General features: G+C 31.9%; 1 protein-coding gene across 2 annotated transcripts; it reads left to right on the forward strand.

The window, feature by feature from the left end:
* The first annotated feature begins 662 nt into the window (after positions 1-662).
* Positions 663-15,285, forward strand: LOC137813508 (NAD kinase 2, chloroplastic-like). Of its 2 annotated transcripts, XR_011081438.1 has the most exons (9): positions 690-960; positions 2,327-4,294; positions 5,391-5,512; positions 5,622-5,763; positions 5,890-6,114; positions 6,483-6,557; positions 7,448-7,537; positions 14,500-14,601; positions 14,845-15,285. XR_011081438.1 is itself a non-coding variant. In XM_068615819.1 (8 exons), the coding sequence occupies exons 1-8, from the start codon at positions 748-750 to the stop codon at positions 15,046-15,048; spliced, it is 3,051 nt and encodes a 1,016-aa protein (XP_068471920.1). In that variant the 5' UTR covers positions 663-747; the 3' UTR covers positions 15,049-15,285. The 2 variants fall into 2 exon arrangements, 1 of the variants encoding a protein (XP_068471920.1); XM_068615819.1 differs by lacking the exon at positions 7,448-7,537 and having other exon boundaries at positions 663-960.
* Positions 15,286-21,262: the final 5,977 nt, after the last annotated feature.

A 21,262-nucleotide genomic window follows, 5' to 3' on the forward strand; every position in this document is an offset into this window, starting at 1 on the left:
AGAAAAATATTTCTTTATAGTGATTTTTAGGAGAGAAAATATAAAAAAATAAATCCAACTTGCCATAAATTAAAATTAGTTTATATACAAGTCAAAAATAATTTTTTTTAAAAATACATAGAATTGTTTTTACATATTAATTATATAAATTAATTTTAATTTATAAATTTTTTTATTTTTTGTCTCATAAATTATCATAAAGAATTTAGTCAAACATATTCTAAATTGTTTGTAAACGTGTGGGCTAAATGTAAACCATTAAAACTACAAAGCTAAACTTATTTATCTTTTAAATGTACAAATTAAAATCAAATAATTAAACTATAAAAAAATCAATCCAAAGTAAAGAAAATAGAGTTAGTTCTACAATTTCTTTATATATATAATAGAACAAGAGTGAGATAAAGTAGATTTGCCCAATGACCTGGGCCAATGAAATCTGAGAAAGCAAAATGGATAATAATGAGAAAAAAAATAAAGAAAAATACGTAAAACCCATATAATAAACATCAAGATTCTAACACAAAACAGCAAATGTCCGTAGACCGTAGACCGTACATATTATTTTTATCTTCCGCCATTTTCCAGCCACAATTTTTTCATTTTCTTTCTCATTATCTCTTTTCCCAGATGCAAATATCTATACAAAAATAATAATAATAAAAATAAGCAACATTTTTATTTATACTTTAATTATTATAAAAATATATATAATATTCTTGGTTTGCAAGATCGTGGCAAACTCAGATGGTAGCATGCATCGACATGGCATTCTCGACGGACATAGCCACTGCTCTGTCACCTTCGTATCACTGTTTCTTTAAGCCTCCTCCGTCGTTCTTAGGCCTGGGCTTGGGCCTGGAGTTTCAGAGGAAGGGAAGAAGGCGCCGTAGACACTTCAACTTGGTCATCAGCGCCCAATTTTCCAACAACTCCTTCAGTTTCGGTCTAGACTCTCCGGTTCGTATCTGTTTCTCTTTTTGCAACTTTTTTTTTTTCTTTTTTCAGCTTATGATACACTAGTTTCAGCTTTTCTTTTTTGCTTTTTTTAAGTTGATTTACTCCAATTAGCAATTTTGACGCGAGTACTTAAATTTGATAATGGTTATAAAAAATTAATTGAAATAATGGTGAGAATGGAAAGGTTCTTTTGAAATTAATTTAATATAGTTTTTAATTTTTTATTAGTTGTGCTTGGTAGAAACAATATTTTGTCAGACAATTTATTTTTTATGTGGATTAAGAAGCTCGGTGGCTCACATTTTATTGTAAAATATTGTGTTTGATGTGACAGTGTTATATTAGCCGAGAAATCGATCTGGATTGTATTACCCTGTTTTGAAATGTATGTTATGGGAAATGGAATTTTTTGGTGTTGTTTTCAAGAACTTCAATTTTGATGAGAGAACATTACTTGAAACAGTTAGGGAACTGCATCTGAGTTTAGTTCTTTAAATCAGTGTTCGTGTGTATAAGTAGCTTAGATATGGAGCCCATTTTTACTTTGATGTTGGTTCACATGCAGTAAAGAGTGTGTTTGTGTTAATTTTAATGGAATTTTTAATTTTGAAATTTGTTAAGGAATTGGTTTTGAAAGAATCGATTTGCTTTTCGAAATGATTCTTTTAAAAGTGAGTTTAGGGGAGGGAGAGGAAATGGAAGGAAGAGAGAGATTTTGATTAGATATCCTGTTTATGTTAATACACTGCAAATGTTTTAAATCATCTCTCTTGTAAATTGTCCAGTAGATTTTGCTCCCCTCCCCCCTTGCTGAAAATTGAATCAAACAAGAAAGTTATAAAATTCCTCCTCCCTTTCTCTCCCTTCCGTTTCCCTCTAACCAAATACGATGTACAAGAATTTATTCTGTTCCGATAGTAAAGTACTATAGCTTTAGAAGTGTAAAATATAAGTGTTTTTGTAGGTTTCATACATAAAATCAATTCTTCTCAACTGAAAATTAAAATTTTTACTTCTCTGAAAATCAACACTACTTGCAGAATTGATTTTGTACCCAAAATCTAAAACTAAATTATGTACCCCAATGTGAAAAAACTCCTCGCTTTGTACACGTATAGGAGGGTCATTGTACACTGCCTTACCCAAAATCTAAAACGAACTCTTCAATTTACTATTGAGGTCCATTTTTTTTTTAATTTTGAATGTGTGCTTTAGCATATTGTTGTTAGTGTCTGTCATCTTGTTCTTCTTTGTTTTTCTTTTGTTTAATATTTCAGCTTACGTGCATTAATGATTTAAGTCCTTTTATTCATGTCATGGACTGACATCCATCTTTCAAATTTGTTTTTGATTCTTTTCTTTATAGAATTTAAATTCCTTCCAATCCAATGATACACCACGGCTATCTTGGATGGGTCCAGTTCCAGGTGATATTGCTGAAGTCGAGGCGTTTTGTAGGATCTTTAGGAATTCAGAAAGGCTTTATTCTGCATTAATGGATGCATTATGTAACCCATTGACTGGTGAGTGTAGTGTTTCATATGAGGTTCCATCAGATGAGAAACCTCAACTAGAAGATAAAATAGTTTCTGTCCTTGGATGCATGGTATCCCTTGTGAACAAAGGAAGGGAGGATATTCTTTCTGGAAGATCCTCAATTATGAATTCCTTTCGTGCTGCAGATGTTAGCACAACAGAGGATAAGCTCCCCCCACTTGCCCTTTTTAGGAGTGAGATGAAAAGGTGTTCTGAAAGCTTGCATGTAGCTCTCGAGAACTTTTTAATACTTGATGATGATCGAAGCTTAAATGTATGGAGGACACTTCAAAGACTGAAGAATGTCTGCTATGATTCTGGTTTTCCTCGTGGAGAGGGTTTTCCTTGTCACTCACTATTTTCAAATTGGAATCCTGTATGTTTATCTGCTTCTAAAGAGGACATGGATACCAAAGAGACAGAAGCAGTCTTTTGGACTGGTGGTCAGGTAACAGAAGAAGGCCTGAAGTGGTTACTGGATAAAGGATATAAAACCATTATAGATCTCAGAGCAGAGACTGTAAAAGATAATTTCTATCAAGCGGCTTTAGATGATGCTATTTCATCTGGAAGAATTGAATTGGTAAAAATCCCAGTGGAAGCTAGGACTGCACCTACAATGGAACAGGTTGTGAGGTTTGCATCTTATGTTTCAAATTGCAGCAAAAGGCCTATCTATCTTCACAGCAAGGAAGGAGTTTTAAGAACATCTGCTATGGTCTCCCGATGGAGGCAGTACATGTCTCGTTCTTCATCGCAGATTGTTTCTAATCCACCAGTTACACCCTATGACATGTTATCACGTTATACAAATGAATCTGCTAAACTTCAGGATTCTTCAGTGACTGCAGAGAGAACCTCCCTGGAAAAGGATTTCAATTCATTGCCTGAGAATTTGAACTCAGCACATAGTTCTGTTGGAACATTTGACAGAAGTACCTCTCAAAAGAAGTATAACGGTAAAGCACAAGGTACTACAGTCTTGAGTGAAGTTTCGACTGATAACAGGAAATTATCAGAAGCCACTTCTGCTAATGCGGAAGGATCTTTTCCAAGTGACTTCAGCAAAATTAACCCTTTAAAATCTCAATTTCCTCCTTGTGATATCTTTTCCAAAAGAGAGATGTCAAAATTTTTGGGAAGCCGAAAGATCTCACCACCCTCTTATGTCAATTATAAGAGTAGAAGGTTGGAATGCTCTCTGCAACCAGGGAACATGAATATCACAAGACTACAGGGAGGTGTGGGTGTCAGCAGTAGTGATAATCCCATACCTAAAATAGTAGGTCCAGAAAGTTCAAATCGATCAGCCCATGTTGACTATCCATCTAGAGAGTCCCAGATTACAGTTGATGGCAATTGGAAGTTAGTGAAGGGGAGTACTTCTAGTTCTGTTAGGGCAACAGTAAATGGATTTAGTAAACATGAATACATGACTAATGGCAATGGTTCCAACATTGTGAAGAATAATTTTGATGATGTCACAGCTAACTCTCAAAGGCTTGAAGATCATATGGTTAAAGATAGGTTAGCCTTAAATGATGATGACTTGGGATCCATTGAAGGAGATATGTGTGCTTCTTCAACAGGAGTTGTAAGAGTGCAATCAAGAAAGAAGGCTGAGATGTTCCTGGTTCGAACAGATGGATTTTCTTGTACCAGAGAAAAAGTGACTGAATCTTCTTTGGCTTTCACTCATCCTAGCACCCAGCAGCAGATGCTTATGTGGAAGTCTACGCCGAAGAATGTATTATTGTTAAAAAAACTTGGGGATGAACTAATGGAAGAAGCAAAAATGGTAAGGATTTTCTTTGACTCCAAAAGCATGTAAGTGGTTCAAAGAAATGGTCTTCATATTGGAGTGTTTAGAAACAATATTTTTGCAAAAGGATTTAGCATTGAACATGACGATCATTGGCATTGTTTTCTATCTTCTATGTCTGAAGTTCTATTGTATCTTTTATAAACAATATATGCTCATCTCGACCATTAATCTAAAGAACCATAGTTGTCGGATTGTGGCTGTGCTTAGCTTTTTAGCAAGAGGTTTGGGCTTGGTCGGTCTCATCGTGTAGTAAATATTGATTTAAGATAGCGATGAAACATATCTACAGAAACAAGCCTAGCTTGAGATTCCTCCTTTGCTTGACTATTTAATAGTTCCCGTAATAAAATATAGAAAAATGTTTTATAATTGTAGATTATATTGTTTTAGTATTTTATATATAATTTTATATCGTTACATAAATACTTTTCAAATTATTTTGCAATTTTATAATTATGAAACAGATTTTATGATTTTTTGTACTGGTTTTCATTAAAAGTTTGTGTTGTATGAGATTTCATTTAAGATTTGGACTCGTTTAAGATTGAGTTCTTTTATATGTGCTCATTATAATAACCGATTGTTTATGATTGACAGATTTTTATTGTTTATTAATCATTCAAGCATAAAATATTTTGAATTCCTTGATAATGATTAAAAATAATTGTAAAATCCAAAGCTATAACATTTTGTTTGTCCCTTTCTTGCATTAAATTTTGAAGGATTTTTCAAATACGGAAATTGGATAGATGAAGAATATCGGTAAATTAAAAGTGTTGCTTTCACAACATTTTAGATGTAAAATATAGAATATGGGATACTGATATTTTTTCAATAATAAAGAATGGACCAAAAAGAATATTAATTCTACTTCCTTGTCTAATAAAGACTTGGAGGAATTTAGCAATAAAATATGTTAGGGAACATGAGACTGGAGTAGTTTTGAGCTTTGAATAGTATAAAAGCATTTTGTCTGTTTTTAATTCAAATGTTAATTGAGAGTATTTATTATGAACTTCTGTCAATTTCACTTCATACATTCTCAACAGTTTTTATTTATAATATGCAGGTTGCTTCTTTTCTTAATCGCCAAGAGAAAATGAATGTTCTTGTGGAACCTGATGTGCATGACGTATTTGCTAGAATTCCTGGCTTTGGATTTGTTCAGACCTTCTACAGTCAAGATACCAGGTGCTGGCATTTGTAAATTTATATGAATAGCTTCAGACAGTTTTTTCTGTTCCTAAAGAAGTGTTGCTTTCATTCTTTTTGTTTAACATATAAAGTGTGCTTGATTCAGTGATCTACATGAACAAGTAGATTTTGTGGCATGCTTGGGTGGAGATGGCGTTATACTGCATGCATCAAATCTATTCAGAGAAGCGGTTCCCCCTATTGTGTCATTTAACCTAGGCTCCCTTGGTTTTCTAACTTCTCATTATGTAAGCTTTCAAAATTTATAATTTATTTTACTGCAAAATAATATATATACATACATATATATATATATGTGTGTGTGTACCTATATTTCCATTTTTTGACTTCTGTACTGCTCTGTCTGTCTGCAGTTTGAGGATTACAAGCAAGACTTACGACAAGTCATTCATGGAAATAATACACGAGATGGTGTGTATATTACTCTCAGAATGCGTCTCCGATGTGAAATTTTCCGTAAAGGTAAAGCAATACCAGGGAAAGTATTTGACATCCTCAATGAGGCTGTTGTTGATCGGGGCTCCAATCCATACCTTTCAAAGATTGAATGCTATGAACATGATCGTCTAATAACCAAAGTGAGTTTTATTCTGTCTAATATATAATATGCCTTCTCAATATCTATTCATTTTTTTTATATTTTTTTAAACTCTAGGAAAAAGGGAAAAATTTAGCTAAAACCAGCAGCACGGATGCTTTGTGTATATTGAGAAGAAATCAACATAATAAATAGAGGAGATTTGATATCCTTTAGTGACAAAGATATGATACATGAATAAATAAAAAGATTCCTAATAATATTTATATAATCATATAGGATCAATTCTTTATTTCTATAGTTATAACATATTCTATGATGAGAATAGTAAATATTTGAAATTTCACATCTCAACACTTTTATTAAGCAGTGGCATACCTTTTGTATGATGAGTGTCATGTATTTCAGGTACAAGGTGATGGAGTCATCGTGGCCACCCCAACAGGAAGTACTGCCTATTCTACTGCTGCTGGAGGTTCCATGGTAAGCTTGTGAGAGTTTTACACTTTAACTCAAAATGGAATTATTGGATATGTTGATTTGATATTCTTGCTTTTGACCTAAGCCTCCCTGCGATGCTTTCTCTGCACGAGTGCTAGACTTTGAATATTGCTTTGTGTGTTCCATTTTTTACATCATTGCATTATAGGTGGAAACTTAGAAGATAGGCTAAATTACAATTTTCATCCCATTTAATTTCTTATTCGCGATCTTGGTCTGCAGATTTTACAAAACCTACAAATTTTGTCTAATTTTCAATTTCACGTACATTTATTGTTTTTATTTTTTATATTTTAATTAATTACGTGAAATGTTAAGCTAGGTTCTATTGAACCAAAAACAAAATGTGCAAATTTGAGGGTTAGATGGAAATAGCAGATTTTTTAAAATGTGGAGAGTAAAGTGCAGAAAAAAAAATAAGTTACCAAAATCAGGGATTTGGAGTTTAAAGGGGTCTAAAATTACAATTTAACTTCAAAGATAACTGCATGATATTCTTTATAATGTAACAAGGCTGTAGTAAAATTGTTTGAGTTTAATTTCTCTTTTTCCTATTTTGCAAATGTTGGTAGGTAGACAGAATGAGTCGCCGCATACAATATCTAAACATTGTTATGTGTATTTTATTTTCTTTAAAAATAAATTTGGTGAAATAAATACATAAACAGTGTTTTTCTTTTATTCCTTGCTTCCATAAAAATAAGGTTCAATGTGATGCCATCAGCACTTCATTTACCTTAGTACTTTCATTTACCTTATCCCCTAAAGATAATACACTTTAATTTACACTTCAATTGTAGGTTATCGCACATGTAAACTAAAAATACTGAATACATGTGGTAAGAATAAATCACTCCTTTGATGTCATGCAGTAAACACTTCTTTCTCTTCAAGACAATGGATGAAGAATTATTGGCAAAGTTTGGATTAGTACAGAAACTAATATGAAGAAATCAGCAAAGGCAAGAAAAAATAAAGAATAAAACTACAAGAAGCTCAATAACTTTCTTCTCTGCCTTTTTCATTCACGGTGTCAGTCTTAAAAGGACCAAACTTACAAAAAATGAGTACATGTTTCACACCTGTTAATTATTCTAACAGAAAATACTTAGCATAGACAACTCATAACAGCTCATGGTAGGTCAAATGTGGTCTTTAAGCCATGTGGGTTTGTTAATCTTTCTGATGGGCCTGTGATGAATTTGTATAAATATCCTCCTTTTTGCAAATGGACTTTGTTTGTGATGTGGATGTTGGTGTGGTTTGGGCTTTGTTAGTGTTGGGGAGGTAGGTAATACGGATGGGGCTTTTTTATTGGGTTGGGACAATGGGATGTGTTCATGGTACGAGGGTGATCTGTTTACACTGGAATTTGGGGTAGCGGAATTTGGGCCTTGGGATTAATGGGTTTATGCTAGGATTTGGGTTAAATGAAGTTGGGCGTCGAGCTTAAGTGGTTGGATTGCTTGGTGTGGAAAATGTAGTTGATACGTGTGGGAAAGGAAGAGTCATTGTGCTTGGAGAGTTGAAACTAGTTGGTTTATTAAGTATCATGTCAAGGTGATGGGCTTGAGGTGATTGGTGAAGGATGGTAGGTGGCATCTAAATGTTGTTTGATGGGTGGGAAGGGACAATGCATGTAGTGGAGATAAGGGTAAGGTGTTAATGTTTTTGGGAGTAGTATTGGGTTGAGAAAATGGTACAACCATTGTATGGTTTTAGAAGAAGTGTGTTTGAGCTTGCTTTTCAGATTCTACAGGAAAGCGAGAAGGTAAAAAAAACGCGAAAAATGTTTTAACTGTAACTGAGAGGATTGTTTAGGGAGAGCAAATTTGGGTCTATGTTTGGTAAGAGGGTGGGGGTTAGTGGATTGGTCTGGTGGGTTAAGAAAGGTGGCCAGTGGTTGTTGGATGATGGTTGGTGGCAATGGTCCATTTTAGGGACAAAGGAGGGAGATATGAAAAACTGGATGTATAGGTCTGAGGGGGTAGATCTAGTTTATACACTACATCTCCTATGTGGCAAAGCACTAAAAAGGGGTCATAGAACACGTGCAAGAGCTTGTTGTATTGATGGTGGTGGCAAAGGGAACTTTGTCGGTGGGGGTGGATGCAAAGGAGAACCATGTCTACAGGGTGAAACTAGTGATGACGATGAATCTTGTTGGTGGTGACGACCATGCATTGACATGTGCATTCAAGGGTTCCCTTGAGCTGTTGGAGTATTTGTGCATGTTCTTGAAGCATTGTGTTTAAGGACAAAATGGTAGAAATATTGGTGACATAATCTACTATTGATGGTGGATGGTGGCCAAAGAGAGTGTGGAATGGGGAGGTGTTGATAAAGGAATGAAAGGATGAATTGTGCCAAAATTTTATGAGGTGTAAGAACTTGTACTGCATGTGGGGATTGTTGCCAACAAAACATTTAAGGTACATCTCTATGCTTCTATTGATTGTCCATCAGTTTGGAGGGGGTATGTTGTATTGAATTTTAATTTTGTGCCTAGTAGTTTAAACAGTTCCTTCCAAAACTGATTGAGGAAAAAGGGGATTTTTGTTGAAGACGGTGGTCTTTAGAAGTCCATGTAAGTTGCCAATCTCAATGGAAAAACAAGTTGTGGATTGTGAAGAAGGCCGGTAAGGCTATGGAATGAGTAAATTTGAAAAGAAGATTATAGACCACCTATACAACCGTATGGTCAAAAGAAGAATGTAAATGAGTATTGGAATGAAATGTTAAGTCATCCGAACTTCTTATGGGACAAAGGAGTGTAGTAATCCAATTTTTTTCTTAATTTGTTTATTCTATTTTCATGTGAGGCTCTTTTGGATTAAGACTTTGTAGTCTTTACATGCCAGGCTAGTGGAATGACATAATGAGTTTGGCATGGTGGCTTTGATGCCAAAGTGGTCAATGGTGGTTGCTAAATGATATTTTTCTAAAACATGGTTGTGTATGTGTGGAAGTCAGGGGAGGAAAATCCCTTGTTGATGATAAATGAGACTTTTGCGAAAGGAATATGACGAATTTGGCGGTGAGGTTAGTTGATTTATCATTTATTTTCCTTCTATTGTTTTGTAAAAGTCCTTAAGGTTGTTGATAATTGTATGAGGGAGGAGATGAACATCAATGTAGGTTAAGGTGTCGGTGGTCATGAGAGGGAATCCATATCTCTATTAGACATCTTGGTCTACAATAGATGTCAAAGTAGAAATCAAGGACCTTAGTTGCCCATCGTTGTTCTGGGGGTATGGAAAGCACTAGAAAGTAGATTTTTAAGACATTGTTGGTCAATTATAATTTGGAAATGAACCCCTATCAAATATTGATATCATTTCTTAAGTGAATTTTGTAATAGCAAACATCTCATGGACGTATACCGAGGGAGCCTGCATGCAAGGACATGATTTCTTGCTAAAGAAAGCAATTGGGTCTCCCTTCTATGATAGAACCACGCTTATAGCAATAGGAGAAGCATCAGTTTCAACAAAAGATGCTAAAGAAAAATCTGGGAGCATGAGGATAGAAGCAACAATAAGAATAGTTTTCATTGTTGTTGTAAAAGTTTTATTTGCTATGTCTAGCCATATAAACTTTTGTAATTTTAGTAAATCTGCAAGGGGAGAGGTGAGAGTGGCGTAACCATGAATAAACTTTCAATAAAACCCTATAAGGCCCAAAAACCCTAGTCAAAGAATTGGGTTGTGGCCAATCTTTGATTCCTTGAATTTGTCGGGTCAGGGCCAATGGTTCGTTGGACTATAACATGGCCCAAATGTCATCGAGGAGACACCAAACTCGCATTTTGACTGTTTAACATAAAATTTGTGCTCTTGTAGCAACAATATCATCATAAACCATTAAGACGAACTTGCATAGGTGTGCTCTCTGTACGTCATTCATAGCTGCTTGGAAGTTTGTGCTCTTGTAATAATTGTAATATTAGCAATAATATCATCAAAAACCATTAAGACAAACTTGCATAGGTGTGCTCTTAGTATGTCATTCATAGCTGCTTGGAAAGTAGACTGAGCATTAGATAAGTCTAAAGGCATAGCTAAAACTTCAGTATCCATCAAAAGTGTTAAAGTTTGTTTTGTGGTAATCTTCCTAAATGTTTTGATTTGATGATCTTAGAAAGTAGATTTTAAATCTAACTCAACCTCATAAAATCAGCTTGTAAGGTAAAGTTTTCACCCGCTTATATACTATAATTTTGTCATATCTTGAGACAATGAGGGATCTTCAACCCCCTGCCCCCACACGTCTAGGACTAGACATCTAAAGCATGAGACTAGATATTTGTGAGTGGTTTGATAACGGCCCAATAGAAGGTGACATGATAGGCCTAACAAATCTTGTTAAGAGAAGTTTTTATGTCATCTTAGTAAGTGGACTTTAAGATTAACTTCACAAAACTAGCTTGTAACTTGAGGTTTGCCCCCACTTATACACTATAACTTCATTAAATCTCCAGTTGGTGCAAGATCTCTAATAGATGATAACTAGAACGAAGGTCTAGTTTAGTAAACAACTTAGCAAGAATGAATTCATCAAACAATTCTTCTATTGTGGGAATAGGAAAGTGGCCCTTAACTATTATAGCATTGAGAGTCTTATAATCAACACAAAAACGCCTAGAGCCATCTTTTTTTTGGTATCATTGGAGAGGAAAAGAGGCTTGTGGTTGGTTGGATAATACTCTCTTTTAATGTATTGGTGACCAGGGATGTCATTGTTTGTTTATGGGCTTATGGATAGTGGTAGGGCTTAATGTTGACTAGAGCATATTAGGTAACAGGGGAATATGGGTGGTTGTGGGGAAAATTTGGTGTAGGCCTCAAGGTGTGGAAAAAACATGTTGAAATTCCTTAATAAGGGTATTCATAACGAGGTCAAGAGTGGGAAGGGGCTAAGGGAAAACTTTTTCATTTTCAAGGAGGTGATAAGTAAGCAAGTGGAGAAAGGCAATAATGTCAGTGTGTATGAACTGAAAGATTGGTAGAATGAAGTAAGTATTGGAGTTGCCTTCTTGCATGGAAGCTTGGAGGAAGAAGTATACAAGGAGATTCCACCTGGTTATGGTAATGTTAATGAAGAAAATAAGGTGTGCAGACTTAAGAAGGCCATGTATGGTCTTAAATAATCACCTCGTGCATGGTTTGGAAGGTTTACTCAAGCTATGGTATCTTTAGGGTATCGACAAAGCCAAGGTGACCATACTCTGTTTATAAAACATTCTTAGAATGGTAAACTCACTCTACTTTTGGTTTATGTAGATGATATGATTATTACAGGTGATGATGAGATTGAAAAACAAAATTTGAAACAGAGACTAGCCGCTCAATTTGAGATGAAGGATCTTAGGAAGCTGAAGTACTTCCTTGGGATAGAGGTTGCTTACTCGGACATCTTTATTTCTCAAAGGAAATACATCCTTGATCTTCTCAAAAAGACTGGTAAGTTGGGTTGTAAGACCACTGGAGTGCCAATAGAGAAAAATCATAGGATTGGGAATGATGAGGAAAACCCAAAAGTAGAGAAGACACAATATCAAAGACTTGTGGGAAAACTCATTTATCTATCACACACTAGGCCAGACATAGCCTATGCAATTAGTGTGGTTAGCCAATTTATGCATGATCCAAGGGAAAGACACTCGCAGGCAGTAGATAGAATTCTTCAATACTTAAAAGCCTCTCCAGGAAAAGGATTGTTATTCAAAAAGGGGGAAAACTTATCCATGAAAGTATATACTGATGCTAACTATGTAGGATCGATTGTTGATAGGGGATCCACCACAGGCTACTGCATGTTCTTGGGTGGAAATCTGGTGACATGGAGGAGCAAGAAGCAAAATGTAGTTGCAAGATCAAGTGCACAGGCAGAATTTAGAGCCATGGCTCAAGGGGTGTGTGAACTCTTATGGATGAAGATCATACTTGATGACCTAAAAATAAAATATGAAGCTCCTATGGGCTTGGCGTGTGATAATAAGTCCACTATTAGTATTGCACACAATCCGGTTCAACATGATCGAACAAAGCACGTAGAGATAGATCAACACTTTATTAAAGAGAAGTTGGATCATGGTCTTATAGCCACTTTCAAGACTCCAATTGGCGGATATGTTTACTAAGGGACTTCCCACAAAACAATTTGAAGATCTTACTTGCAAGTTGGGAATGATAGATATACATTCACCAACTTGAGGGGGAGTGTTGCATAATCAGAAGAATTATGTTATAATTAAGTGCAGATTTCATTCTATATTTATTAGGACAAATTTGTTAGTGATTTGATTTGTACAGCTTTAAAACACCCATTATTTCTGGCTTTCATTACCTATTATTTTTTTCCTTAATTAGGTTGTAAAACAATCTATAATTAGAGACTGTAATCACATTTGTAAAATATCTCATAAATATATTTCATCTATTTCTTTCAACTGGAGTGGTGGAGGAAGACTCAAAAAGAGTAATAGGAGAGTTGTTATAGATGGAGAGCATAGAGGTAGAAAATCAGTTGTCATTGGGCCTAAGGATCGTACCAATCCATGCCTAAAACAACAACATCCCCTTCAATGGGGATAAGGTAAAATGGTATGGTAAATGAGTGAGATTGGATGGAGAGGGTGACTTGGGGGTAGCAAGATGACCATTGAATGCACTCTCCATTGCCAACCATAACAGAGAATGGGGTGGTGTGGATTGCGCATAGGTGTAAGTGGGATGGGATGTCGACTTGGGTATTAGCATATTGCGGGAGTTACCCGTGTCTACCAAAATGGTTACGTGTAGATGTGTAATTTGACCTTGAAATCTGAAAGGTGTTGCAAGAGGGTGTGCCAATGATAGCTTGGAAGGATAAATGGACATGTAGAGGGTCATCTGGTTCAGTGGTGATAAGGTTGTTGGGTGGAGGTTGTGTTCAGTTGTGGAATGGACTCATCTCCCAACAAGAGGAGGAAACAACGGTATGTACACTTATGACCAGGGTAGAATTCTTTTTCATCACTATGTAACAAAGGAAAGCTGCCCTACATTGTTGGAGTTGGGTTGTGGTAAGTTTTGTTTTTAAGTATGGGAGAAATGGGACAAGTTGTGGATTGGAATTGGTTGGGACGGGCTGGTGGTAGGAGGTTTTGTCACGGTTGTAGGAGGGATGGAAAATGGCGTGAGGATTTGGGTTTAGAGTCTTGGATTTTGAACTCCACTAACTTAGCGAGGCCAAGTGCTTGAGAGATAGATGTTGGTTGTGGTATTGCAATTTCCCTGCATATCTCGAGAACGAAGCTGGAAATAAAACAGTTAAGGATCACTTCTGATGTAAAACCCGATGACCCTATTGCATAAAGGAGAACCCTGTTGCAAGGATCAGCAGTGAATAACGTTTGCAGATTGACTAATTTGTCCAGGATAATCTGGAGGGTCTCTTCCATGTCTTTGTTTGGTTTGGGAGGCGTGGAGGTAGGCCAATGAAAGCACGGTACAAAAAACTCAACAAAGGAAGGGAAAAGTAAAGAATAAAACTAAAACAATCCTAATAACTTTCTTCTCTGCCTTTTTCATTCATGGTGTTGGTCTTAAAAGGACCAAAATTACAAGAAAACAGTACTGGTGTGATCCCTGTTAATTAATCTAACGGAAGATATTCTTAGCAGAGACAACTCATGGTATGTCAAATTTAGTCTTTAAGCCATGTGGGTTCCTGTGATGAGTTTGTATAGTGGGAGGCCCACTATCAGAAACATAGAAGTCATCTTGTATGCTTTTGTCATAGAACTTCTCAAATGTGGCATATGTACATCTTCTAATGGCATGGTGTCCCCGTGTCAGTACAATATATGGACTTGCTATAGTTATACTGTCATAATTGTTTTCCTTGATGTTTTAATCTAATCTTAGAAGAATACTTGCAGGTCCATCCAAATGTTCCTTGCATACTATTCACTCCAATCTGTCCACATTCACTCTCCTTTAGGCCAGTTATACTTCCAGATTCTGCACAATTAGAATTAAAGGTGAAGTTAATCTTCCTCTCCCTCCTAACATAATCATATTGGATATTGTTATTTCATGGCTTATGATGCGTCTCCAATGTCAAATGTTTTCCCTTTTTGAGCTAAGCTTTGTTGCATCACCGGCTTGTGTTAAAAAGAACAGGATACATGATGAATAGACTTACGCGTTCATTTGTGTTTAATAATTTAAGGTTAAGTAAAAGGATTTGAGTTGCATACTGAAATAGGGTTCATTCATAACAGATTCCGGAAGATGCAAGAAGTAATGCTTGGGTTTCATTTGATGGGAAGAGAAGGCAGCAACTCTCGAGAGGTGATTCTGTCAGAATATCTATGAGTCAACATCCCCTTCCAACTGTTAACAAGTTTGACCAAACGGGTGATTGGTTCCATAGCTTGATTCGGTGCCTAAATTGGAATGAGAGGCTTGATCAAAAGGCTCTGTGATGCGTGTGAAAGTGAAGAACTATACATTACCCTTATGAGGAAAACTCGTATAACTACTGTACAGCTTGTACATTGAGATTACGTAGATATATAGCAGATACCCCCACTTTATTACATTGGCTACCATTGTGAAGATAGGGTTTGCCAATGGTTTTTCAACACGTTATAATGGCAAGATGCTGTTGTATATACATCTTATTAGTAAAAAATTTATCATTGTTTGCTAGGCTTCTTTAAGATATGAATTCTAATTGACCTGCAACTATATTTTCATGCCACAATTTTGGAAGTGCAATTCTTTCACAAGACTCGACTATAAATTTTACTCAAGAGTCTTTTGCTTGCAAGGATTTTTAAATTTATTAGGGGGATTTGTTTGACAGTATGATTTTGTATTCTCAGGAATAATATTTCGTGGAATATTACATTTTAGGAATGATATTCTCGAAAACATGTTTTGTAGTATTTAATAATTTTATTAAAAAGGTTGAAATTAATTTCATTTAAAAATGATAAAAGAAAGATAAAAGAATGTAGTGGGAATAGGTATTGAAGTCAATAACTTCTCATTTTTGTGGGAATACGTGAACTCAGCCTCCTTCTCTTTAGAATAAAAATAAGGGATTTCTTCCGGCACCTCCATGCTTTCTTCATGCACTCTATAGAAACGTGAAATGATAGTTTTGTCCATTTCTTATTTTTTTTCCATTAACACCCCTCTTTCCTTTCTTCTCGATTCTAAAATTCATTTCTTCAATGGATGTCGTGACTAACATACAAGTCGTGACGAGCTTCAGAGGGAGAGATGGTGGTCGAAGCCATCAACGATGTGTGGTCACGAAAGAAAAAATGAACAAAGGAACAAGTAAGAGGAGAAAAAATGAACAAAGGAACGAGTAAGAGGAAATAAAAAAAGTAAAAGGAAATAAAAAACTTTTTGAACTCTAAAGTTCGGAATACAATTTTGTATTCTCAATTTTAAAGTTCTGAATGTATTTTTTGGGTTCGAAAATACATTCCAAATTCTAGAATTTTATATTTACATTGTTGAGAATTAATGGGAACAGTCACGCGTCTGTGTATTCGTATTTATTTATTTTTTGTTAAGCACATGTATTTACATTTTTTATTTTTTTTTAATGTATATCTATATTTTATTATTATTATTATGTATTCAATATTTTATTTCTACCATTATTGTGTATTCTCATTTTTTATTTTTGTTATTAATGTTATTATTATTATGTATTCACATTATTTCTGTGGATTTGTCTATTCATCAAGTTCAATTTTTCAATATGTATGGTCTTTAACCATAAATAATGATATTTCTTTAGAGTTTGACTACTTGATTGACTCACTTACTTTTATTATGTAAATATTAACTACTACGGTTGGCATTCTCGTTCTTATTCATAGTGATAATTATATATCTCGTGATCGAGGATATTTGAGATTTTCTGCTTGTATGACTCTTTTTATTTTTATCATTATCATATATGTATAATTCATCAAAATTTTATGTGCTTTTATATTTTTTAGATATCAAATTGTATATCTGTATTTTTTTAGTTTATCATTATCATATGTGTATTTCTATTTATTAAAATGAACTATAAATTCATATGGTAATATTTTAATTCATTGTTAACCTATGTGTATTTGTATTTTTTAAATATTAACATGCGTTTTCGTATTTTTTTATTTTTATCATTATTGTATATCCGTATTTTTAATTTATATCACTACCTCTATGATTCTTTATTTGACCAAATAGACTTTTTGAATGTTTAATGGAGAAATATCAAGCATATTTAGAACTCATCTCTGGAGACTTGTTTTTTTTTATCTTATCTTTTTTTTTAATATTCTATATTCTTCTATTTTGGAGTTTTTTTTTTCTTTTTCTACAGCCAATGAGCCTGAACCTAGTTGGGCTCTTTTTATTTTATTCCTATGAATATTGAAGAGTAATTCTTCAAATTCAACCAATTCCATAATTTTTCTTTTTTCCTAAATAACAATTATAAATGATTTTTTTACCATAAAAAATAAAAGTTTTCAATACAACTTATTTTTATCATTTTTTTAATTTTATTCCGAATTTATTTTTTTAATGTATTTTTTTAATGAAATGATGACCTAATAGTATAAGAAAAATGAATGCAAATGAGTTGTTTACTTTAGTTAATTAACAGTAGAATTGATTATTAAAAGATTAAAGAAAGATAAAGAAGATTAAGAATTGGTATCTTTGAGGATTAATGATATAAACCAATCACCAAATATTTAAGCTCCATATCTAGGTTTTCAATAACCAACTCAACAACTATATCACTCTTCTTTTATGCATTATCCCATCAAACTTCACAACAAAATGTTCAGCTTTCAATAAAAAACAATATTTTTTTAAATAAAAATTTGCACATATGATATGATTTCATTTATACCTATTTGAATATTTTAAAAACTTTTTATCAGATGCAACAACAATTTTACTCTCTAAATTAAGCTATTTAAATAAACCTAAATTAGTGTGATTTTTTTTTCACATATACAATTATATGTTTATTTTTATTACATTGGATGTTAGTTGAAATGTTTTAGAATGAAATTTTATTTTTAAAATTTGAAATTTTTAAGAAGTATTAATCTATTAAAATATTGTTCTCACATATATTTCTCATATTTTTAATGATTTTTTAATTTTATATCTTTTTTTTTTTACTTTTATATTGTGATATCGTAAAATTATCTTAATTAATATTAGATAAATTACTTGATTGAATTTTCTATTATTTTGTTCAAATTTTTTATAAGTAGCATTGACAATCAAATGCAATTTGGGGTGTACCTTAATATGAAAAATTAGTTAACATAATTGAGATAAACTATAATGGTAAATTTTTTATTACTTTCTTCAAATGTGTGCGGGATAATACAAATACTTCTAAAAGATTATGAAATATGACCTAGGATTTAGATTAGTAAACACACTGATGATAATGATGATGACAAATCAAACATTTAGACTACAAAAGCTCAAATGGTTTATACCAAGTAGATGAATTAGATAAAAATTAGACTCTTCATCTAAAGCCACAAACTTATATGACATGGATGAAGATAATAATGTTACTTTTCATGAATGTTAATAATTTTGAACAACAAAAATTGGAAACTTTATTTTTAGATGGAAAATAGAATATATCAATAATAAGATCTCATTTTTAATTGAGAATATGTGTTTTTATATTTTTTAGATATCAAATTGTATATCTGTATTTTTTAGTTTATCATTATCATATGTGTATTTGTATTTATTAAAATGAACTAAAAATTCATATGGTAATATTTTAATTCATTGTTAACCTATGTATATTTGTATTTTTTAAATATTAACATGTGTTTTCGCATTTTATTTTATTTTTATCATTATTGTATATCCGTATTTTTAATTTTTATCACTACCTCTCTGATTCTTTATTTGACCAATTAGACTTTTTGAATGTTTAATGGAGAGATATCAAGCATATTTAGAATTCTTCTTTAAAAACTTATTTTTTTTATCTTATCCTTTTTTTTCATTATTCTATATTATTCTATTTTGGAGTTTTTTTTCCCTTTTTTTACAACCAATGAGTCCGAACCTAGTCGGGCTCTTTTTATTTTATTCCTATAAATATTGAAGAGTAATTCTTGAAATTCAACCAATTTCATAATTTTTCCTTTTTTCTTCTTGTGAAATAACAAGTATAAATGGTTTTTTTACCATAAAAAATAAAAGTTTTCAATACAACTTGTTTTTATCATTTTTTAAATTTTATTCCGAATTTATTTTTTTAATGTATTTTTTTAGTGAAATGATGACCTAATAGTATAAGAAAAATGAATGCAAGTGAGTTGTTTATTTTAGTTAATTAACAGTAGAATTGATTATTAAAAGATTAAAGAAAGATAAAGAAGATTAAGAATTGGTATCTTTGAGGATTAATGATATAAACCAATCACCAAATATTTAAGCTCCATATCTAGGTTTTCAATAACCAACTCAACAACTATATCACTATTTTTTTATGCATTATCCCATCAAACTTCACAACAAAATGTTCAGTTTTCAATAAAAAATAATATTTTTTTTAAAATAAAAAATGGCACATATGATATGATTTCATTTATACCTATTTGAATATTTTAAAAACTTTTTATCAGATGCAACAAGAATTTTACACTCTAAAGGAAGCTATTTAAATAAACCTAAATTAGTGTGATTTTTTTTTTCACATATACAATTATATGTTTATTTTATTTTTATATCGTTTTAGAATGAAATTTTATTTTTAAAATTTGAAATTTTTAAGAAGTATTAATCTATTAAAATATTATTTTCACATATATTTCTCATATTTTTAATGATTTTTTAATTTTATATTTTTTTTTTACTTTTATATTGTGATATCGTAAAATTATCTTAATTAATATTAGATAAATTACTTGATTGAATTTTCTATTATTTTGTTCAAATGTTTTGTAAGTAGCATTGACAATCAAATGCAATTTGGGGTGTACCTTAATATGAAAAATTAGTTGACATAATCGAGATAAACTATAATGGTAAATTTTCTATTACTTTGTTCAAATGTGTGCGGGATAATACAATTACTTCTAAAAGATCATGAAAGATGACCTAGGATTTAGATAGTAAACACATTGATGATAATGATGATGACAAATCAAACATTCAGACTACAAAAGCTCAAATTGTTTATACCAAATGGATTAGATAAAAATTAGACTCTTCATCTAAAGTCACAAACTTGTATGACATGGATGAAGATAATAATGTTACTTTTCATGAATGTTAATAATTTTGAACAACAAAATTTGGAAACTTTATTTTTAGATGGAAAATAGAATATATCAATAATAAGATCCCATTTTTAATTGAGAATATGTGCTTTTATATTTTTTAGATATCAAATTGTATATCTGTATTTTTTAGTTTATCATTATCATATATTTGTATTTATTAAAATGAACTAAAAATTCATATGGTAATATTTTAATTCATTGTTAACCTATATGTATTTGTATTTTTTAAATATTAACATGTGTTTTCGTATTTTTTTATTTTTATCATTATTGTATATCCGTATTTTTTATTTTTATCACAACCTCTCTGATTCTTTATTTGACCAAATAGACTTTTTGAATGTTTAATGGAGAAATATCAAGCATATTTAGAACTCCTATGTTGAGACTTGTTTTTTTTTATCTTATTTTTTTTTCATTATTCTATATTCTTCTATTTTGGAGTTTTTTTTTTCTTTATCTACAGCCATGACCCCGAACCTAGTCAGGCTCTTTTTATTTTATTCCTATGAATATTGAAGAGTAATTATTGAAATTCAACCAATTCCATAATTTTTTCTTTTTTCTTCTTGTGAAATGACAAGTATAAATGATTTTTTTACCATAAAAAATAAAAGTTTTCAATACAACTTATTTTTATCATTTTTTTAATTTTATTCCGAATTTAATTTTTTAATGTATTTTTTTAATGAAATGATGACCTAATAGTATAAGAAAAATGAATGCAAGTGAGTTGTTAATTTAGTTAATTAACAATAGAATTGATTATTAAAAAGATTAAAGAAAGATAAAGAAGATTAAGAATTGGTATCTTTGAGGATTAATGATATAAACCAATCACCAAATATTTAAGCTCCATATCTAGGTTTTCAATAACCAACTCAACAACTATATCACTCTTCTTTTATGCATTATCCCATCAAACTTCACAACAAAATGTTCAGTTTTCAATAAAAAATAATATTTTTTTAAATAAAAATTTGCACATATCATATTTCATTTAGTCCTATTTGAATATTTTAAAAACTTTTTATCAGATGCAACAACAATTTTACTCTCTAAATGAAGTTATTTAAATAAACCTAAATTAGTGTGATTTTTTTTTCACATATACAATTATATGTTTATTTTTTTTTTATATTGGAGGTTAGTGGAAACGTTTTAGAATGAAATTTTATTTTTAAAATTTGTAATTTTTAAGAAAGTATTAATATATTTAAATATTGTTTTCACATATATTTCTCATATTTTTAATGATTTTTTAATTTTATTTTTTTATTTTTTTACTTTTATATTGTGATATCGTAAAATTATCTTAATTAATATTAGATAAATTACTTGA

The sequence above is a fragment of the Phaseolus vulgaris genome, chromosome 1, assembly GCF_000499845.2.
Source record: "Phaseolus vulgaris cultivar G19833 chromosome 1, P. vulgaris v2.0, whole genome shotgun sequence".
NCBI classification, from domain to species: Eukaryota; Viridiplantae; Streptophyta; class Magnoliopsida; order Fabales; family Fabaceae; genus Phaseolus; species Phaseolus vulgaris.